Raw genomic sequence first — 21586 nt, 5'->3', positions numbered from 1 at the left:
CTCCATTTTGCTTCAGTCACTGGACATAAATACATCTCAAATTAAAATCCAATACTATCTGACCTCCACTATCACTTGAAATGTCACTGAAAGCTCAGAGCCAGCGTCCCGGAGCAGAAATGGTTGTGTGCATTAACCATTTTGTATCCTCGTCGAGGTCGAGCCTTTTGAGAGTAATTTCCCTGAGGGGAGTTGATGTTTCAAAACATTGTAACTACAGAAGTCAGATGAACTGAAGCGTCCCGCGGCTTTTATGTTCATTTCATTCTCAGGGTGTCTATTTTTAGCGCTGTGCATGCGGAGGCGATTCTTTGCTAGAAAGGTGCTGTGTGCTGTAGAAACGCCCGGGGACACTGGTTATATCGAGAATGGCTCATTCTCCACGTGTGTGTGTGTAATTGAAGATTATATCTGCAGTGATTGCGTGTGAAGCAGGATTTCCACTGAAAATACACACTTTAATGGGAAGAATTATTCTCCAAGCTATATATTTATCCAGTCTGTTTCAGTGTGAGCGCCCTCTGCTCTCCTCTCCACTGGTTTCCAGCCTTACTTCTCACAGAGGCCTCAGACACTCAGACATGTTGGCAGGTCGCCCCCGACAGCAGCCAGACAGACACAACTTCAACAGGACGTGAGCTTCATTTAACCTGCCACAGATGCCAGGTGTTGGTGTGGTTTCTAGTGTGCCAAACCATCACCCAAACACACACACCTAGCACAACTAAAAAGACCAGATGCAGCCAGATTGTAAGACCTTTAAAGATCACATTGGTTGCTTGCCATGTTTCTTTTTTAGATCCTATTGGACTTGTATCTGATATATCAAATGCCAACAGGTGTTCGGTGCTTTCTTGGACTCTGGAGGAGCTTTGCAAGTATAAGAAAATTACTCAAGTGACTCCACAGGAGTTATCTCATGTTTCTAGCAAGTAGCCTACATTAAAAACTGGGTACATGGGTTTGAAAGAGTTAAACCAAGAGAAAAAAAGGTTAGTCGGAATATTTTCAGTGCTTATTCTGTAGACTGAGGATTTATTTTAACGAAATCATTGGTGGAAAGACAAACCAAGACTGTGCTGGTGAGTTTAATCTTGTTCTTGTTGAGTTTGAATGAAGTGTGTTTTGTGATGACACAATGGATCTCATCTGAGTTGAGTAAAAGAGGCAAACATGAATTCAGAAGGTGTGCACTTGTTTTAAATCTGACAAGTCTGTATAAGAATATCAATTTCTTGACATTTTGTAAATTTTCATTTAGTTTTTTTTTGTGACGCGAACAGTGTAATAAGCAAAGTAATGTAGCAAAGTTGCCATTTGCATAAATCTCCTTACTGAAAACTAATGAGGTGTCACTATCGGACTTTTGCCTCCTGTGGTACAAAGTGATACTACACGACAGGATGAGATGGGGGCAGCTAGTTTGGATGCTCACATTAGCTGACATCTCTGCGGCGCAGTGAAAAGATGTTTTTGACATTACGTCAACACTGTTGTGCCTTCAGACTGCTGATAATATTAGTGGCTTTAATGGCTAATAAATGCTTAACTAATTAATTAGGTATCTGTTGAAACCCTAACTCCTCATTGGAAAAATGGTCTCCCTGATAAACTAAACAGGGGTGAGTTAAAGGGGTTTCCTATTAATGGATGATCGATCTATAAAGCGTGATTATATAATTCAGTTTTCAAAGTAACTCAAACGCACCACCAGCGGCTGTCTCTTTCCCCTCTGCCCTGTTCATACAAACTGCTCGACACTTCCTGCCGGCGACTCTCCTCTGGCCCTGAGAGCTGCTGCTTACACAGTGTTGCTGGGTGAAGAATGGGACAAGTCATGCATACAGCAGGGGGATCGGCGGTCCGTCAGTCCGTCCAGTCTAACGACAGACACACACACACACATGCATACACAAACACACACTCTCCAGTCCGAGTGCCAGTGATAACATAGCTCAGCGGAACCATCCCCTCATTTCCCGTGTCCTCTTCCACAGTTGGTTCTGGCACAGCAGCTTCCGCTAACAGCTCCAGCCAGAGACATCAGGGCAGGACTGAATCCGCTCTGAGGTGTGTGACTGTGTCGTGCCCACGCTGTTCCCATAACCCAGCATGCACTGCTGCACCCTCACCCACAGTGAAGAACAAAGTGAGTATATCAACAAACCAGGTGAATGTGAACGACCCCTGTGATGCCCCAACTAGAAACTGATGAAGATCCATCGGGCCCCATGTTAATGTGTCAGAAGAACGAGGGGTCAAAAGGTCGCCACGCATCAATGATACTAACATCGATTCACCAGAAGAGGAGATCAATGTTATTGATCTGAAGCGGTGTCCCTCAGACATGTCGTAAAGGTTCACCCACTGAAGTCCCACTAATTACTTTTGACAATTCACATCAGTGGGTTTATATCATCGCAGTCAGCATGAAGGACACTTGACGATATGAGCTGTGAGATACTGACACATAATTTACTGTTTTCAACTAAAAGTTGAAGAACAGAAATCAGACGAGTCGTTCTTGTGCTATGGAGACACAATCTTCCAAATTCAGTCACGAGTAGCGACATCGAGACATGCAACAGTCAGAGAGGAGGATTCTTGGGTCTATAAGCAAAGGGAGAAGAAGTATATTGTGTGGTCCTGGTTTCAGAATGGTTATTTTCTGTTCAGATGTGTATAACTTATTTTTGGGGGGCATTTTTAATATAACAGTTTCAGATGTTGAAAATCATCATTGAAAGTTGTGCAGTAGTTCTGGCTCCTCGGATCAACTGAGCACTGATTGCTTTAAAGCCGCAGGCGCACTTCATGAAGCCAAACAGAATCACCATGATTACCACGCTGCAGCCTTACTAAATGAGTTTGTTCCCACTCATTAATATTTCACAATACTTGCTGTGTCCTTTATGGGCAAATCCTAATTACATGTGCTTAGAAATTTGATGCCTGAATCAGAAGTTTCATTATTGAAAAGGCTGAGATCTAGCTGGTGTTTCCTCACCAATACACCACCAGGTAACCAGGTGTATGTTGAGCTGGAAGAAGCTCATTGTGCTCATCAAGTTAATACATCTCTACTGGCAAATGTTCAAATGCTCATCATAATCAGTTTGAAACTGATTAAACAATACGTTAACAGTACACTTACCAGTGAGGGGGACAGTAGAAATAAAATGACATGGCTCTAGAAAGAGAAGGTACACATTACACACTTAAAAAATTGCCTTTTCACTAATATTTTGGCTGTCACACTACACGCAGACTGCATTTTATGTCACTGAAAATGACCCTTTTTGAAAATTCACAGACAGACAGTTAATGTAATGCTGTGTGAATCAAATGTGCTCATTCCCAACAGGCAAATCTTCCTCATCTGTGGAGAAAACAGGTTTGTTCTACTTTGTTTCACACAGTTCATACACAGTTACTTGAGTGTTCTCTTTTGAAAAAGAGCTAGTGTGGCCGTTTAGAGCAGTGGATAGAACGGGCGTCCCATGTACAGAGGCTTTTTCCTCTTGTCATTATCTTCAGCTATTCTATCAATAAAGCCAAAAGGCCAAAAAGATATTCTTAAAAAAAAGAGCCAGGGTGTAGGACGACAACCCTCATCTTGCCCTAACCTACAGTGGCTTCTAATCAAACAAGAACATAGTTTACAACTATTTCATCGTTTCTGGGCTGAGGAACCATTACAAAAAGGTTTATTTTCCTCCACTGACAGATCATGTTTGTTAGTCTAAACGTGTGTTCTGCACTGAACCTCACATCCAAAAGCTTTTCTCCATGTGGCTCAAGCTCTCCTCCTTGTGGTGACAGAGTGAACTACGGGCTCATAGAACAGCTGCAACTCTTCAAAGGTTGTCAACAAATATTGGTTTTAAAGACGAAACACACCCATGTATGTGACAAAGACACCACACATAATGACAGTTAAAAAGGTTTAGTAAAAAAGGGCAATTTTGAAATATTTACAATGATCAATGGAATTGATCTGTACATGACTAAAAAACAAACCGAAATTACAGACCTGCTTTGAGCATTTGCCGCACAGATCAGTAAGAAGGCAAAGCATCAAAACAAAAGTGAATTAAAAACACATTTCTTTTCCCGTCTACAATTACAAAAATATCTAGAAAGTTAAAACAGGAGAAAATCTACAAAATCTTAGCTGCCATTAGCGATCAGACATGTTACAGGACTAATAGAGGGATGAAGCATAGCGGTTAATGCTGTATATATCTACTAGTATGTACAAAGAACAAAAGTTTTCTCAACAACAAGAACAGTACAGAAGAAAATAAAGAAGAACCAGTGATAAGAACACAAAGAGAAGTGAAGAGATGTAGACAGAGGAACAAACGGGTATCACCACACAGCACAGCATCTTAAGTGTTACACACTGGCTGGATGGATGCTACTTTGAAACTAATTGTGTCTTTAGGAAAAAACAAACAAGGGGAGTGGTAAGATTTCGTGTTTACAAGTGTGCATTTCTACAAATAAATCACAAGTGCAAGACTTTTTGTGTGTGTGTGAGTGTGAGTGCATGTGAACATCGATCTACTGTACGTGACAGTTTTCTCCTTGCTGTTGTTTCTCTTTGTGCTCCGGCGTCTTCCTTACATTTATCGAGTCGTCTGCAGAGGAACTCAAAACCTGTGGAGTGAGAGCAACATGACACAGGTGAAAAGATGAAAACAGAGAGTGAAAGAAAGAAGAAGAAAACGGCAGAATAGAGGGAGTTTGTGAATCAAAGAAAGAATTGACACTTGGGTGTACATGAACACGAGTAAAAGTGACACGCGAGACATTCTTTCCCCTCGACCTCTCTGACCTGAAACCTCCACATCCTTTAAAAACACGACTGGTTCACTTCAGCTGACCTGACACGATTAGAAGCTGACCTGGAAAAGGTGAGAGGATATCCTGTAGACATTAGGGGCCCGACAGCATAAACCAACACACACATGCAACTCACTGACCCAGAATGTTGGTGGAGATCACAACCTCTGACTCTGATTAGCTCTCGAGGTTCCTTCAGATGTCGAATGGTGAAATCAAACATACCATTTCATTTCCTTTATGGCCACATGAGCAGCGGTGCAATTAAAAAAAAGTTCCATTTGCAGCATTTATTAATGTGCATCATTACATTTTATACAGAAATATTAATATTCAATCTGGAGCCAGTAGGTCCAGCTTCTCCTGATATTGCTGTTCGCCCAGTCTCTCTTTGTTTGTTTATGGAGTAACTTCCTACAGAACCTCTCCAAAAATCACTGTGCTGCATTTCCCCCCCCCCCGCATCATTAATATTTCAGCACAGTCTGAGATTTTTTCTTGATTGATCGACCAGTTTGCAAAAATGTGGCACAGTCGGAAAGACGAACACCACCACCACACCACAGACACACTAGCTGACATCTATTCATCACCGTTCTCCTTTCTGTGCCTGATGCCTGCAGTCAGAGCCCTTTGAGTAACTGTGCACAACACTACTTTAACTGTGGCCCTGCACTTTATCACTTCGTGTAGCTGCTACAACAGGAGAGGGTTGATATACTATTGTGTGTGTGTGTGTGTGTGTGTGTGAGAGTGTGTGTGTGAGTGTGTGATGGTAGTAGCTGCTCACCTTGCCGTCAGGTGTGGAAGCAGCCTGTCTGGCAGCCAGCCGAGGACTGCGCTTCACTGTGGTTCTCCTCATGATGAATGGACTGGCCTCCCCCAGAGGAATATCAGCAAACCCTGAGAGAGGACAAATTATAACGTCATTATTCTTAATGCTACAGCAACTGAAACTTTAGTTTTCTGTTCCACCCGGTGATTCATCATTTTGTGAAACTGCACATTTGTCTCTTCAGCTAAATTTATAAACAACTGTGTCTCAAACACAAAGCTGGAGGGTCCGCAGCAGTGATATTCAACTTCTGGCCTGCAGGCATCTTATTGTGCTCATTCTTATAATTAATAAATGTACTAAATTACAACCAATTACACTCTATCTCACTTAATTGCCAAACATGCATGCTAGGAGTCTTAATAACCACTCGTACCTCTCTGCACCAGCTCAGGAAGTCCCTCTGGTTTGAATTCCTCATCTTCCTGCTGACTTCTTGGTTTGGGTGTCGTCACTGCGTTGGCTTTGATCTTCTTTGTCAGGTTGAGGAGGGCCTCCTGTGCGTCTTTATCACTGATGTCACGGTGACCTCGCTTCCCTGCAGAGGAGCCCTGAGGAGACCTCTGAGGTGTTGAAGGAGCTGTGTTCTCAGTGTTGTCGTTCAGCTTTCCTTCCTGACGGTTGGCGGAGGACTTCCTCGCTGAGCGCCGGCGGCGTGTACAGTCGGTGCTGCTGGAGTGGACGTTAGCTTCGTTAGCGCGCTGGGTGGCAGTGAGCTGCTCCAGGCGCGTCGTCAGTGCATCGTTGGTCTCTTCCAGTTTGTGGTATTGAACCATCAGACTGCAGTATTTCTCCATGCTCTCATCTGCCTCGCTGCTTTTGTCCTCCACAAGTTTGTTGAGTTCTTCCAGCTCACTCTTCAGCTCCTCCAGCTCTCCTGTTGTCACTTCTAGTTCCTTCTTCTTTTCATCGAGGGCAGCTTTAAGATCCACCACCTGCTTAGTGTTTTCTTCTGCCTCCGTCCTCTTCTGCTGCAGGGAAGTTTTCAGGCCCTCAACTTCCTTCATTCTCTCTTCTGCCTCCATCTTCAGCTGGTTCACCTCAGTCTGCGCCTCCTCTCTCGTCTTTTTGTCACCTGTAGCGAGAAAGTGAACAAAATTATTCAGTTATAAAAGGATATAAAATCCATGTACTCACAGCAAAATGCAGCCTTGTCATGGTAAATGGAAACACTTGGCAACGTGTCTTCCTTCTGAAAGTTTAAGTCATTTTGGTAAATGGACAACATGTTAGCACTGAGACCAATACTGTTATAGCGCCACTGTTTGAAGTCTGTAGTCAACAAAATGACAAAAAATTATGACTTACACAACGAATCAAGTATCACTTGGCAATCAATTTTCTTTTGATTGAATACTCCGTAGATGCATATAATGAAACGTAACGACATCATGGTCATCGAGTTTTCAAAATAATGCAGAATCACTCAGAATGTTTAAATGTTCACACCTGAGCTGTTTAACATGTCTTGCTTCTCCTGCTCCAGCTGTTTGCAGGTCTTCATCCAAAGACTCATCTTGCTCAGGGCGGAGTCTTTCTCTTTAGACAGACGGGCGCTGTTAGAGGTCAGCTCGGACACCTGAAATGGGTGGAGAGGAGGTGTGACGATTAAGTGTGGAAATAAAATATAAAAAGTCATCACCCGCACTCAGTTCTGCCTCAAAACAATACAAAATACATTCAGGTTTAACTCGCTCATGTTAAAGCCACAAGCAGATTCAGTTTAATGCTGCTCGTTGTTTTCCAGGCTGATTTACGAACAGCTTGTGGTAACATACTGCTGCTCTGACATTTCAAACAAGTTGTGTTGAACATAGTGAAGTCACTAAAAGTGACATAAACACGTCAAAGTTAACAGTGTGTGTGTGTGTGTGTACGTACCTGCTCGTTGAGCTTTGCGACACACAGCTTGTATGTTTCCACCTCCTTCTCCGTAGTGGAAACTGCAGACTGAAGTCTCTCTTGCTCTTCTGACTGTTTCTCTTTCTCCTCTTCTGCTCTCTGCGTCTCTTCGCGCAGAGAAGACAGAGCTGACGACAAGTTATTTTTCTCCACTTCTATCAAAGACAGCGAAGACAACAATTCTTCTTTTTCAGCCTCTAACTTCTGTTTCTCCTCCTCTATTCTTTCCTTCTCTTGTTTTAATGAAGAGAGAGTTTGTTGCATGTCGTGTTTCTCCTTTTCTATCGAGGACAGGTCAGATAGAAGCTTCTCTTTCTCATCAGCTAATGTCGCCCGCTCTTGTTCTAGTCTTTCTTTCTCTTCTTCTACAGATGCAAGTGAGCAGCGCAGGTCATCACGCTCTTGTTCCAGGGAGAACAGGGTCAAGTGCAGTTTCTCCGTCTCCTCTGCCTTTGAGCGGAGCCTCTCTCCTTCCGTCTGCCACTCCTCCAGAGAAGCCTGCAGACAGGTTTTCTCTTTCTCCGTCTCCACCAGCAGAGACTGCATCCTCTCTTTGTCCCCTTCAGTTTCTGCACTCTTCTGTTCGAGGGTGACTTCTCTCTGCCGAGACGCTTCCAGCTGAGCCCGGAGGTCGTCCACCTGTCTCGTTTGCTTCTCTGCTTCCTCTTTCATCCCTTTCTCCAGCTCCTCTACCCTGTTTCTCTGTCGTTCCTCTTCCTCTCTTCTGTCCACCTCTGCCCTCTCCAGCCCTCTCTCCAGCTCCTCCTTGGCGGCCTTCAGTTCTTCTATCTCTCGGTTTTTTGTTTCCAGCTCTCGCTCCATGCGTTCTTTCTCAGATCTCAGGTCGTCCAGCGAGGCAGAGAGCTCTGATAGTTTGGCGTTGAGCTCCCTCTTTTCCTCCTCCACCTTAGGGTAAGGAGGAAAGGAAAAACATGACAGAATGTAAGAAAGGGAGGAGAAGTCTGGTTAATATTTTGCTTCATGTCATGATTTACGATTAGAATCTAAGGAAAGAAACAAAGATAATTATGAAGGTACCTTTTGCCTTTGCTCCTCCAGCTCAGCTTTGGCCATTTCAGCCTGTGGAAGAGCAAAGAAACAAGGTGAGAAAATGCTGACCATTTATTGATCCAGGAAAAAAAACATGTCTTCTTTCCAGCATACACGTGTTTCCATCAGAATACCTGCAGCACAGCGTCCTCCAGACTTTGCTCTGCATCTTCCCGTTCTCGCTCCAGGGCATCAATGCGATCTTGCAGTGAATCAGACTTTCTCTGAGCCGCTAGATAAAAAGATAGAGTCATATTTAGGCCAACACCAACTCACAAAACTTAAGATTGTTTCAAAAGGGTTTCAAGAGTCACCTTTGAGCAGCTCTCCCATCTTCTTCTTCTTTCTCTCGTCCGACTCGATGCGGACCTGGAGCTTTTCGATACCAGTCCTCATCTGCTTGACCTCATCTTGTGTAGAGTTCAGGCGAGAGGCGATCTCTCCTTTTTCTAGCAGAGAGGCTTCAAGAGACTGTGAGAGACGGCACACTTCTCCCTCCAACGCCTTGAGGAAAAACAGGAGGGAAAGAGAAGGATTAGAACCAAACATTTTATGAGCTCTGAAGAATCTCTGATGAAAAGGGCTACAAAGTTTGTGTCCATTAGAGTTTCTATTTGATTATCTGCATCAGCAAAGGAACTCAGTTATCTAACAATCCCTCTCACCTGTATCTTGCCGACCATGGACTCAGTGTTCTCATAGGCTGAGGTGTGGTCTTCTGTGATCTTGCCTAGCTGCCCGATGAGCTCCTCTCTTTCTCCGCTCTGTTGGGATATTGCCTGCTCCAGCGCCTTAATCTGCTCCAACAGCTTCAGTGGAAGAAAGGGGAATGAGTGAATAGATTCATGCACATTTCTTAACACAGTCGATGCAAGTCTCCCCTGAGCTGTATGTGTCAGTCTTGAATTTCCAACACACATACCTGTTGCTTCTCTGTCTTCAGTTTCTCCATGCTGCTTTGAAGGGCTTCATACTCCTTCCTCCCTGCTCTGATGTCGTCCTCCAGGATGGAAATTAAGTTTCTGGTGTCACAGTTGTTCTTCTCCAGACTGTAAACTTTCTCCCTCCACTGGCCCAAAGACTGGTTCAGGTCATCTCGCTCCTCAGTGCAGGACACGAGTTCAGATCTCAGCTGGGTTGTCTGCAGGAATAGTGAGAATAATTGTGTCACACAGACGAGTCAGTAAGCCTCATGTTCAACAACATCTGGAAAAACTGACATGCTTGACATTACGTTTCCACCAACACATGCACAGTAATTTAGTTTCATGTTTTAGCTCACCTCTGTTGAGAGTGTTTCTATCTGCTGCTCCAAGCCGGAACAAGCCCTCCTTTGGGTCTCCATCTCCTCCTTCAGCCTGCTCCTCTCGTCCTGCAGGGTGTCCAGCTCAGACTCCATGCCCAGGATGTGCTGCTCCAGGTTGGCTTTCTCAGAGCGAACCCTCTTCAGCTCGCTCTCCTGCTGGAGGAATTTCTCATCCCACCCACCTACAGAACCAAAGAGAAACATCAAATCAATCACAGACAACCACACAATCCAAACATTCAATTCTGTGTCATCATCCTTCATAAATCACACTGTGGCTTAGTATATCTATATATACACACACACACACACACACACCTTTGGCCATCTCCAGTCCTTCCAGCATCTCCATCACATCTGCCAGCTGGCATTTAGACGTTTGGAGCTGCAGAGTTAACGTCTCCCTCTCTTCTGACAGCTGAGCCAACTGAAAAATAAGCACAGTTTTGGTATCAGTTATAGTTAAGTGGCCGTAAAATAAAATGGCATTTATTATTCAATTTGTATTTGGCATTCTGTAATTTCCTCCATCTACCTGGTCAGCAACGTCTTTCTTCTCCTCCAGGGCGATTTTCAGTTTATGTGCTGCACCGTGCGCCTCCTCCTCTGCTGCCTGAGCTTTCTTCTCCAGGTTGTCAACTTGAACTTCCAGTTCAGAGGTCAAATCCATTCTCAGTGCGAGGTCGGATTTTAGTAGGTCGAACTCTGCACGCAGAGTCTGGAGTTCATCTTCTTGTTTTGTGATTGTTTCCTTGAAATTGTGGAAGTCATCTTGGGCCTGAGGTGACTCTGTCGCTTCAAGAACATCTGGGGGACTACAGCTGTCTTCAGGAAGCTGCGAGACAGATGACAAAATGAAAAAGTGTTATTCTGTTTGTATTATAAAAACATATTCAATAATAAGACTTATTCATTCACAGAAAAATATCATTCTCTTAACGATAAACTTCAAAACAATTTGAGGTATAGACGGCATCAAAAAAAAATATTTTAAAAATATCTGAGATGAAAATGCTGCTGTATGCTAAATGCAAAGATACACATTATAAGAATTCTCATCCACCTGGTCTGAGCGTGGCTGCTGCTCCTCCTCTTTACCAGCCATTTCCTCTGCACTGACCACACACACCACCTTCTCATCGTCCGATTGTTCCTGGATCATCGCCGACTCATCGATGTCCTCCTTGAAGACCAGCTCTGTCTCACTAACAGGGTTGAGAGAGATCAGATTCATTCATCATGTAACAAATTATGTTATCATATTGGTGCATTTGAGCTTCATACAGAACTCACTGTACCTGAAAGATTCATCAGAATTGGGGGAAAGTTCATCCTGCTCGGACACCGTCGGGGTCAGCTCGTCTTTCATTTGAGGGGACTCTGTTTCAGTCTGTCCTGTTGCCTCTGCTGAACAAACAGTCACAGATAATTTGGTATAAATATTTTCATAATAAAGTAACATCAGGGTTTTATTTGCATTTTTCTTAAACTCACCACCAGTTTCTGTGTCCTCAGACTCCATGCAGCTGATTTGGTCTTCTGAGATCTGGGATGCCTGCGATTCTGAGAGCTGCTGTATGAGGCTGTGTTGTTGGTGCACCTGCTGCAGCAGTGAATCGTACTGCTGCTTCAACACCACCAGCTCCTTCTGTAAGGCCGCCAGCTTCTGATGCAGTTCTGCCTGCTCTGCCTCAAACTGCTGGCTCCTGTGAGACAGCATAAAAGTCTCATTAGCAGCACAAAAACTAAAAAAGCTGAAAGCAGATGAAGATAGACCGTACCTCTCCCTGTTCTCCTCCTCAGTCCTCTTCTCCGTCACCTCGAGCAGCTCCTTCAGCCTCTGGCGCTCCTGCTCTGAGGACAGCAGTGAGTGCTGGATACACTCGTTCTCCTCTTTGAGTGAAGCCACCTCATCTTCACGCCTCTCTATGCTCTCTTGTAACAGCAGCTTCTCCTCAGTTACTTGACTCACATCAGATTGAAGCCTGATGTTCTCTTCAGTCAGCTGATTAAAGTTAACTTCCAGCTGAAGCTTTTCCTCAGCGACTCTATTCAGGTTATTTTTCTCTGCGGTCAGTTCGCTTAGTTGAGCCTCAAGTTGGATCTTGTCCTGGCTCATCTGATTAAGGGCAACATGTAGTTGGGTTTTCTCTTCAGTGACCTGCCTAAGGTTCGATTCAACTTCTTGCTTCTCTGCAGTCATTCGATCAATCTTTTGCTTCTCTTCACTAAACCGCTCAACGTTGCTCTGCAGTTGTTTGTTCTCTTCAGCGAGCTCGTCTAAATCTGCTTCCAGCCGTTTCTTCTGTGCATTAACTTGAATCATTTCAGCCTCGACTTGCTCTTTGTCATCGGCCAGCTGTTTCATAGTGATCTCAAGGTTATTTTTCTCCTGTAGCAACTGCCTAAGGTTGTTTTCTTTGTCATCAATTATCTGCCTGAGAGTCGCCTCTAACTTGACATTTTCCTCTGCACTTTGCCTGAGTTTCAACTCTAGCGCAGCGATGTCCTCCTCCAGCTGGCTTCGCTTGACAGCGTCCTCTTCCAGTCGAGTTATTTCACAGCTCCTCTCCATCAGCTCCTCCCTGGCTGTGAAATATTGCGACTCCAGCGCAGAGTTCTGACATTGAACCTCCTCTAACCGGGTTTCCAAGACTGAGACCTGAGAAGAGATTAGATTTAATTTCAATAAACCACAATACTGGATTTTTGCTAAATCTGATATGTTAAACTAACTGAACTGAATCAATACCAATTTCAATATTTACACATATTTCTTTAAATCAAATTGCAGAGAAACTCAATGAGCACATGAGATGGAAACGCTTTGGAAATTTTCTGCCTGAGACAATTAAATGAGGCATTAATAAGACATATTTTTATGGAAAAGTGTTAAAAAAATTGAACTCCAGTGATGAATATTAATCTCCACACCAAGTTAACTATCTGGTGAATAATTATTTTCTGTGTAAGATAGTGGCTTTACCTGGGCTTTGCTCTCCTCCAGCATGGCCTCCATGTCAGACATGTGGGTCTGGTTCTGAGCTAGCTGAGCCTCCAGTGACTCTACGGTTCCCTTCAGTTCCTCCACCTGACTGTCAAATGAGTTCATAGCCGTCTCGTTGTCCTCCAGGTCCATCTGCAGCATCTCCATTTGCACCTTGGTGTGAAAATGAAACAATGACTCATCTCACGTATTTGTCACAATATCCTCAGCCAGGAAAGACTAAGATAAAGAGGTACAGTATATAGAGGGGATCCCCTCTGTGACTTTATTTCAGAAAGAATTATGAATGTATTCAATGATGAGAGACAGAAAACTTCTTGCTCCTATGTGAATTTTGCAATGAATTACACATATGATGTTAAATGTCAATTTTGAGATAACTGTGCAAGTCAAGAATGTTGACAGTTTGTCATAACGGATGTATGATGTAGTTTTGTGTGAAACTTCTCAGTGAACATCATCTTGCACAATGTTCTTCATTAACAACTACAGACTGTCATCTGGTAGCAGAATGTGTATTAAAAAAAGGGTGAAAATCAGAAGTCTGACAGCAACTATGTGAAAGAAGAGTTATAGGACTGACTCTACAGGGTTTTTTAGTTATAAATGAGATGTTACTTGTGTGAGTGTTGATTGAGTGTGTAGTCTTTCTAATTACATATTTTCAGTGTTGTATTTCAGCAATTTTACAACAAACTTGAGTTACAAAATTCTCTTTTAAATTGACAAACATATCTGTTAATCATGCCAGAATTCAAATAGTATAAAAGAAAAAAATAGCCATTAACTACTGTCCATATTATTATTTTTTTTCTTTTAATATGGTCCAATGGTGGTCCACCGGCCTGTCTATGATATGAAACTGTTTCCACTGTCTGAATCATAACCAAGAATACATTTGAAACCAACCTTGATTTTGTTCATGGCAACCACTTTCTCTTTCAGGAGATCTGATGTTTTGGCCTGCTCTGCCTCCGCTCTATTCAGCTTCTCCTTCAGGCTCTTTACCATGTTGTCTCTCTCTTCGAGGCCGCGTGAGGCAGCAGACAGAGTCGTCTTCATGGTCTTTATCTCCTCCCGCCAAGACCGTGATTCCACTTTAGCTGCAGTTAATGATTGCTTAGCGGCTTCCAGCTGCTCTTCGAGACGCCTCTCTTTGTTAAGGGCATTTTCGATCTTCAAAGCATGACTCTCAGACTCTTTGCTCATCTTCTCTGTGAGCTCTTTGACTTTTTTCTCCAAAGTAGCAATCAGATTGGTTTTCTCAGTCAGGGTGCTCTCCAAGTTGGTCTTTATTTCAGTAACGGAGGAATGGTTCTTTTCAAGCGTTTCCAGGCACTTCTTGAGGTCAGTGTGGGACTGGTTGACCTTGTCCAGTTCATTCTGCAAGACTGGAAGCATCTCTGCTGCATCCTTGCTTGCAGTTAGTTTGTCTTCTAATGAGGATATCTGCTCCAGAAGATTGTTGATCTTCTCACTCTGAGCCTGCTGGATTGTCTTAATAGGAAACACATATGGGTTTATTATTTCTAAGAAGTACAGCTGATGAAAAATGCATAAGTAACTAAACTACTAAACACAATACATTTCTTAAAGAGAGCAATATTTTACCTCAGCCTCCTTCTTAGTCTCTTGAACTGCATTTTCCAGCTCAGCCTTTTGTTTCTCAAGAGATGAAATCTGGGCTTCAGCATCTCGGAGCTGCTGCTTCATCTCTTCTGTGTCGCTCTGCAGATCCTTCAGCTCCTCCTCTAACTGCTGGAGCTCTTCTGACTTTTTCTCATTCAGTTTTTTGTGCTCCTCTTCACTTTCCGTCAGTGCCTGAATTTGTCTGTGCAGCTCAGCTCCCAGTTGCTCCTGGACCTTCAGGCACTGATCCATGGAATTGACCTAAAGCATGAACACAGGATTCAAAAATCTATTGGTTCTCTCATCGGTAAAGAATAAAATCAAGAGTAAAGACAATGCAGAGGGCATAACATTATAAAAGGTCAGCAGGATAGAGTTAGTTCGACACTATAAAAGGAAGCACTCATTATACTAACACATAATTCTCATCTTCTGGCAAATATATTTTGATCAGAGTGTACTCACTGGTCATTATTATACCTCCAATACATTTCAATCTATTGCAAAATCCTGAAATATTGTCTCAAAATATCCAGTTAATGCGTGAAGAAATGACAGCACAAAGGACAAATTATTAAGTGAAAAGAATGAAGAATGAAGTCTCTCTGTTTGAGACGGACCTGGTTTTTGGAAATCAGCAGCTCTTGCTGAACGTCCTCCAGCCGAAGCCTAAACTGTTCAGTCTCTTCAACCTTCACTGAAACACTCTCCTCACACTGCTTCTGCAGGGCTACCTTCTCCTCCGCCAACCTGGTAGAGATCAGAATCCAAAGACAGAAAAAATTGCATGTCAAGAGCAGCGTTCCTTGCTTCCCCATGGAGATAACAGGGACACAATATGCATACTTACATCATACTTTTAAGTACTTTACTGCCACTGTATCTATTACTCCTAAACCCACCAATCTCTGGGTACAATCAACACCTCCCAGACCCACTCAACATTATAAATTTAGGGTTTATTGCGTGGCTGTTGTATTCAAATTATGAACTAAAACAACAGCAAAGTCCCACCTGGCACTGTGCTCCTCCTGCTGTGCAGTGGCCCGAGCGAGGCTCTCTCTCAGCTGGCTGACCTCAGCTTGGCCCAACTCTAGCAGCTGGTCTTTGGAGTGAGCCAGATCGCAGGCTGCCTGGTGCTCGTCCTGCAGCTCTGCGTTGGTCCTCTCAGCCTGCTCTGCTCGAGCCAACTCTTTTTGCAAACGCAACTCCAGATCTTTGACCTGTTCAGATAAAAAAAGCAAAGAATACATTTAATCAGTGACAATTAATCATATTGCCTTAAGTCTAGTCATGTTTTTAAATGTCTGTGGTGACCCTGTTACCAAAACCAAAACTTGGGCCCACACTTAGTTTTTATCTATAATGAATAGTAAAAAAAATAAAATAATAATAATAATAAATCACCTGTTTCTCAAGCTGAGCCACTTGTACAGCAACATTCTCCAGGTCTTTGGTGTGTTTCTGCCCAGCTTCAGTGAACTTAGATTGGAGCTCGTTGTACTTGTGCTCCTTCTCCTCCAACTCTGTGCTCTTGTTGAGGAGTTCTCCCTTCAACGAGTCGATGTGAGCAGACAGACTGGTCTTGTCTCCCTCTACACTCACAAGCTTCTTCTACAAAAATGAAAAGAAAAGTATTTAAGGGGTGACCTCCTTAAAGATTACTGATGTCACCTGTATTTAAGAGATGATTGTGTTTCTTATTTTAGTCAGAGAGCATGATGTTCAGATATTTTCAGAGCACTTACAATGAAGACAAATTATATGGGACATATTGGAAACCAGTGCAGCTTACCTTCAGTTCATCAGTAGCCTCATTCAGTGAGGCGAGACTGTTTTCCAAATTGGCAATTTTATCAGTGAGGTCTTTTTGCACAGCCTCAGTTTCATTGATCAAGGTCTCCTTTTCTTTCTTCCACTCCAGCAGAGCTTGATGCGCTTGTTTCAGTTCCTTACACTCGTTCTGACTCGCAGTGAGATTGGATTTCAGCTCCTGGCTCTCCTTCTCCAGGACCGTCAGCCTGTTGGTCAGCTTCTCTGCCTCTTGCCTCTGTTTCTGTAGGTCATTCTGAGATCTACGGTGCAAGAAAAGTATTCACAAAGACTCAAAAGCAAGTTACAGATATAGTATATGCTCGGCTTTATCACAAGATTGACTGTGCCTCCTTCTTGTCTACAGTAAAACTGTTTACCTGTCATTTTTGGTCTCTGCATCAGAAATGGTCTTTTTCATGTTTTCCAGCTCGCGGGCCGAAGCCTGAGTCTGCTGCTCCAGTTTAGCCTGAAGTCTCTTCAGTTCCTCCGCCTGCCCTTCTGATTTTGCTGAAGATCGGAATGACGAGCAGGTTAAAAACAGAGATAACCTCAGATAATTCTCTAAAATAACTGCTACCCTCCACGATCAGTTCCTAATTCACCTTTTATGTCATCGAGTAATCCCTGGGTGCGTTTGAGGCTCTGGTCTGCGCTCTTCTTCTCTTCCTCCAGCTGACTCAGACGCCTGCTGCTCTGGTCCAACTGAACAGTCGCCGTGTTCTTCTCTTTCTGCAGCTCCTTGAGAAAGGAATGTGAAGAGTGTTTAAATAAAATGCTATTGGTGCCATTTATGACAATGATAAAGCTATTCCAGCTGACTTGCCAGTGACTTCTCAATTCAGTTACAGTTATTATATTCTACTAGAAGAACCCCACCTCCAGTTTCTTGCGAAGGTCCTGCTCTTTGGTCTGGCTGGCCTGGAGGCTCTGCTCTGACCTCAGCAATTTCTGTTTCTGCTCCTCCACCTCCTTCTCCATCTGACTCTTCTGGAAATTCATCTTAAAAGGAGCAGAGGGAGAGAGGAGTTAGAGAAGGGAGAAGAAACCTAAACGAACGGAAGAATGGCTGTGTTGCACAAATGTCCCAATTTAAACCTTCATTAGAAAAAAAAGACTAATCCAAGTTAGTGGCTGTGTGAGGAGGGACTGAATCAGAGCAGATGAAGCAGAGCACAGATGTGACGCAGCTACCTTCTCAGTGTCAGCCTGCAGCATGTTGCACTCTTTTTTGGACTGTTGGAGCTCCTGTGTTAGTTTGGCTCTGGTCTGGTTCAGCTGCTGATCCAAAGCCTGGTGAGAACTCTGCAGCTGAGCCAGCTCCTACACAAAATACAACAGGCACAAAAAGTTTTGGTTAAAATCTTAAAAGTTGCATTTTTATCTAGAATGGTGCAGGTTGAAGGCTGCGGGCTGCTGCACCTTTTGGCTGTTTCTCTCTTGGTCTTTGAGTTTCTGTTCCAGGGTTCGCCTGCAGCTCTCAGCGTTGTGCCTCTGACAGTTCATCTCCTCCGAGACTTGTTTCAGCTTCTGCTCAACTGATGAACACTAAGAAGCAAAAGTTTTTCATCATTTTTTTTAACCTATCATTTCTATTTTAAATCAGTATTCTCATGATGAAACAGAACAAACACAACATATCATTTGATAATGAAGTCTCTTTGTACCACCAGGCCTACCTTTGATTCAACCTGCTGGTGTCTGTCTGTGGCCTGGGTCAGCTCGTGTCTGGTCTTGGTCAGGTCTCTGTCCCGTTCAGTCAGCTCTTTGCGGGCCTGGTTCAGTTGGGTCTGTAGTTCCTGCAGCTTGGACGCCTGGCTGCGAATTTCCTTCTCCTGAGTGGACAGATTTCTCTCCAGCTCTGACACACGGCCACGCAGCTCTGATGAAGAAACAGTACAAATTAAAGACCAGGAGCTTATCATGAGCAAATTATCTAATCATAAAAAGGAGCAAATGCAACACCAGATATTAATTGTAAGAAAAATAATAAACAGTCCACCTTGGTTGATGGTATTTAGCTGCTCCATCTGCTGGGAGGATCCACTGGGACTCTGTGCTACTCTGGTGGAGCTCATCCTGGCTTTTATAGGTGTTTCCTCGTGGGCTTCCCACAGGGACGTCCCCCGCCTCTTCAGAGGCGTTTCCATCGCATCCTGAGACGGGCGGCTGTGGGCCTGATCCTGCCATGGGAATATGGAAGATCCGGCTTGGCGGGCAGCAATGTCCTTGTGGCTTACACTGACTGAGGACTGACTCAACAGCTGAAAGAGAGGAGAAAGGTTAACATCATCATCAACTAGAAATAAATATACTGCATAACAAATATAAGCCATGTTTTACTCACTTTAACCTGCAGGACTTTGAGTTCAGTCTCCAGCCTTTTTCTTTCTTCTACCTCCTGGTTGTATTTCTCCTGGAGCTCATCTAGTCTGTTATCTATGGAAAAGAAATACACACATCTTTGACTCAAATACAAATTCCAAAGTATCTAAGAGGCAGCAGTATCAGTAGTATTGGTCTTAGTACCAGCCTGAAATGTATGAATATACCTGGAAAGCAAACACCCAAGATTCAGAACTATATAGAAAAGGGAACTCTAATAACATGAATTTGTAAAATGCATTCAACATGAACTTGAGGCACAGAGTTTCAAAACACACTAAAATACCTTGATGTCTGTAAGCAGCGACAGGAGCTGGGGTAGAAAAACTTTTCTGTGGAGTAGTGTAGGGCTGAAGCTCAGAGGAAGAGGATGACAAAGAGGAGGATCCAGCAGGCTGGGAACGATCCAGCTCATTCTTATACCTGAGCAGATGGATAAAGACAGCATCAACAGTCATTTTATATCAAATCATGTTAGACATTATTTACTTAGCATCTGACATAGCAGCAAGTAGCAGGGGTTGCATTTGTAAATTCACTTTCTCTGCTTGTTTATAAATCCTGATCAACACACACTGAACTCACTTCTTCAGCTCTTGCTCCAGTCGCTCTATGGTCTTCCTGCAGGAGTTAAGCTGGCCTTCTAGGTAGCTCACCTGAGTTTAGGGCAGGGATATGGTCAAGAGTCATTTGCCACAACCGATAATGTCTGTTAATTATCAATGAGCTGTTATCTTTGTTGCTCGGTACTGAATGAATTTCTTTCTGAACTTACTTAGTACAATACACGGCAGCAGATATAGTTACCTCTCACATCAGACACTGACCTGCTGCTCTTTGACTCCGAGGTCATGGCTGACCTTCTGACGGGTTTTCTCTAGAGCGTCACAGGACTCGACTAAAGACTGGTTCTCTCTCTTCAGAGCAGAGGTCTCGCTCCGTTCACTGTCCGCCTGGACAAAGACAAACAGGTGATTAATATACATTTATTTATTTTCAAGACAAATGTAGGTGCTGTTTCAGTTGCCAAAGATACAACAACTAGATTTACTGTGACCTGGATGACCGAGAACCTTCAACATTTTAAAGACAGTTTAATGTAGCTACACATCTTCCATTTTCAATTTCTTGACCCATTCAACACACCTTTTGTTTCTGTTTCTGCAGAGCAGCCTCTAAGGAGTCCAGCTGAAACTGCTTCTGGCTCCTCTCCTTCTTCAGTTTGTCCAGCTGGACCTCCATCTCCTGGATCTTCTGCAGGGCTTTCCCTGGAAGTCCATCCTTCCACTCCTCCACCGCCCAGCTCATGGTTTACAACCTGTGTCAACAGACATCAACTCCATTAAAAGAGGGGAAACAATACTAACCTGCAAACCTAATTACCATCAGGTGACTAAGTTCTGTATTGTAATTTAATGAATACAAAAGTCCTAACAACAACATAACAATGCAAAGTGTCATCTTATAACGTTGATAGCACAGGAAATGTGTATTGTTAAACGTCAGTATGCGTTAGCTAGCTAACGTTAATGATCATGTAGGTTAATTGGCCTTGTTTATGTAACATGTGACAGTTTTGTAAAGAAATTTGTGATGTGGTGAGAGCAATGATAACATAATTACTATCGTTAATTAAATAAAGTGGCTCTCCGTTAGCAACGTGAGGGCACTGCGAATGTTAGCAAATGTGAGCTAGCTAGCATAACGTTACCTTCAGTTAATCGTGGCTAACTCAACTGTCGATATTATCGCATTAGTTTCGGTGTTATTTTCTGAATCGACGTTAGCAAAACACATATGAGATGAATAAACCTGTGATGCTATCCATCATTTTCAGTGGACCGTAAACATTACGTTAGCACCATACAGTTTGTGTTGGACGTTAACGTTTGAGCAAACGATCATTTGGATTTTAACGTTAAGCAGCGGCTGAAAATGACTGAATATCGTGTTAAATGACATATAAGGCGAAGTTAACTTAATGCTGCATTAAATCGCTGACTTATAAGGGTTAAAAATTCAAAATAAGCCACACTTACTTTGGGCGCGATGCTCCTTTATCCCACACATACACACACACCGTCTGTTTGGGTCGCTCTCGTTATAAAATTCAAATTCCACAGGAGGAAACCGCAATTCACTCAACTCCACGCCCATTGGCTGCTTCGTGTGACGTCAGCCATGCAGCGCACACGATTGGTTCGCCGCTGGTCCCGTCTCAACAGTCCCACCGTGTGGTGACACTTTGTAATTACCCAGCACACATCTGACAGGATGTGCTGGACACAGACCATTTGACACTCACAAACTTTAGGGTGGGACAGTAAACTGACGAGCGATGAAAGAGACAACTGCAGCTAAAATATTTAAGACTCTAGGCCCAAAAGTATTTAAGCTATTATACGCAAGTTAGAGTCCAGAAGTAAGGGAGAATTGGACCAGATGAGATTTGACAAATGTATTTGTTTCAAATAATAGTTTCTGAATATACCTCAGGTTGTTGCATTCCTATGAGAATTAAAACAACGTCTTTACAACAATGACCAATCAAAAAACAAATAGCAGTGGATACAAAAATGACACAAAAATCAGCTAATTTTCAGAACATTCTCAATGTTGTTAATGCCATCAATTGACCATGGGCAAAAACTCATACTTTTAAATAAAACCATATGTTTGCGTGCACTTGTTCAACATACTAAGTTAACATTTTCAGAGAGAATTAAACTGTAACCTTCGTGTGTTAGCTATAGAGAGACTGAACATTAATACCGCACACCTTTGATAGTTCACAAAAAGTACACATAGCAAA

At 43.1% G+C, this 21586-nt stretch overlaps 1 protein-coding gene across 3 annotated transcripts; it reads right to left on the bottom strand.

The window, feature by feature from the left end:
* Window positions 1-3930: 3930 nt before the first annotated feature.
* cenpf (centromere protein F) lies at window positions 3931-20955 on the bottom strand. Of its 3 annotated transcripts, XR_005074651.1 has the most exons (38): window positions 20814-20955; window positions 19921-20092; window positions 19602-19727; window positions 19360-19430; window positions 19061-19197; window positions 18737-18828; window positions 18392-18653; window positions 18069-18271; window positions 17812-17937; window positions 17584-17712; window positions 17269-17391; window positions 16995-17130; window positions 16770-16899; window positions 16373-16652; window positions 15985-16191; window positions 15592-15800; window positions 15198-15327; window positions 14560-14838; window positions 13858-14445; window positions 12928-13101; window positions 11723-12603; window positions 11436-11647; window positions 11240-11348; window positions 11005-11146; window positions 10477-10776; window positions 10260-10368; window positions 9918-10123; window positions 9558-9776; window positions 9301-9444; window positions 8950-9139; window positions 8770-8867; window positions 8624-8665; window positions 7565-8491; window positions 7133-7262; window positions 6060-6758; window positions 5639-5751; window positions 4841-4910; window positions 3931-4662 (listed from the first exon to the last, which is right to left on the bottom strand). XR_005074651.1 is itself a non-coding variant. In XM_037095462.1 (37 exons), the coding sequence occupies exons 2-37, from the start codon at window positions 20080-20082 to the stop codon at window positions 4567-4569; spliced, it is 8181 nt and encodes a 2726-aa protein (XP_036951357.1). In that variant the 5' UTR covers window positions 20083-20092; window positions 20814-20955; the 3' UTR covers window positions 3931-4566. The 3 variants fall into 3 exon arrangements, 2 of the variants coding, with proteins under 2 accessions (XP_036951357.1, XP_036951358.1); XM_037095462.1 differs by lacking the exon at window positions 4841-4910; XM_037095463.1 differs by lacking the exon at window positions 4841-4910 and having other exon boundaries at window positions 11240-11345.
* Between the last annotated feature and the right edge of the window lie 631 nt (window positions 20956-21586).

The sequence above is a fragment of the Acanthopagrus latus genome, chromosome 4 (genome assembly GCF_904848185.1).
Source record: "Acanthopagrus latus isolate v.2019 chromosome 4, fAcaLat1.1, whole genome shotgun sequence".
NCBI classification, from domain to species: Eukaryota; Metazoa; Chordata; class Actinopteri; order Spariformes; family Sparidae; genus Acanthopagrus; species Acanthopagrus latus.
This window is presented reverse-complemented; position numbering and strand designations above follow the sequence as displayed.

What these genes read in the sequence shown, in the direction of transcription:
- cenpf (XM_037095462.1), bottom strand. Translation starts at nt 20,082, where the DNA reads ATGAGCTGGGCGGTGGAGGAGTGGAAGGATGGACTTCCAGGGAAAGCC. An exon ending in AGGACTGGAGATGGCCAAAG is followed by an intron (nt 10,124 to 10,259) that starts GTGTGTGTGTGT and finishes TTGGTTCTGTAG; the next exon opens with GTGGGTGGGATGAGAAATTC. An exon ending in TGGAGGACGCTGTGCTGCAG is followed by an intron (nt 8,666 to 8,769) that starts GTATTCTGATGG and finishes GCTCTTCCACAG; the next exon opens with GCTGAAATGGCCAAAGCTGA.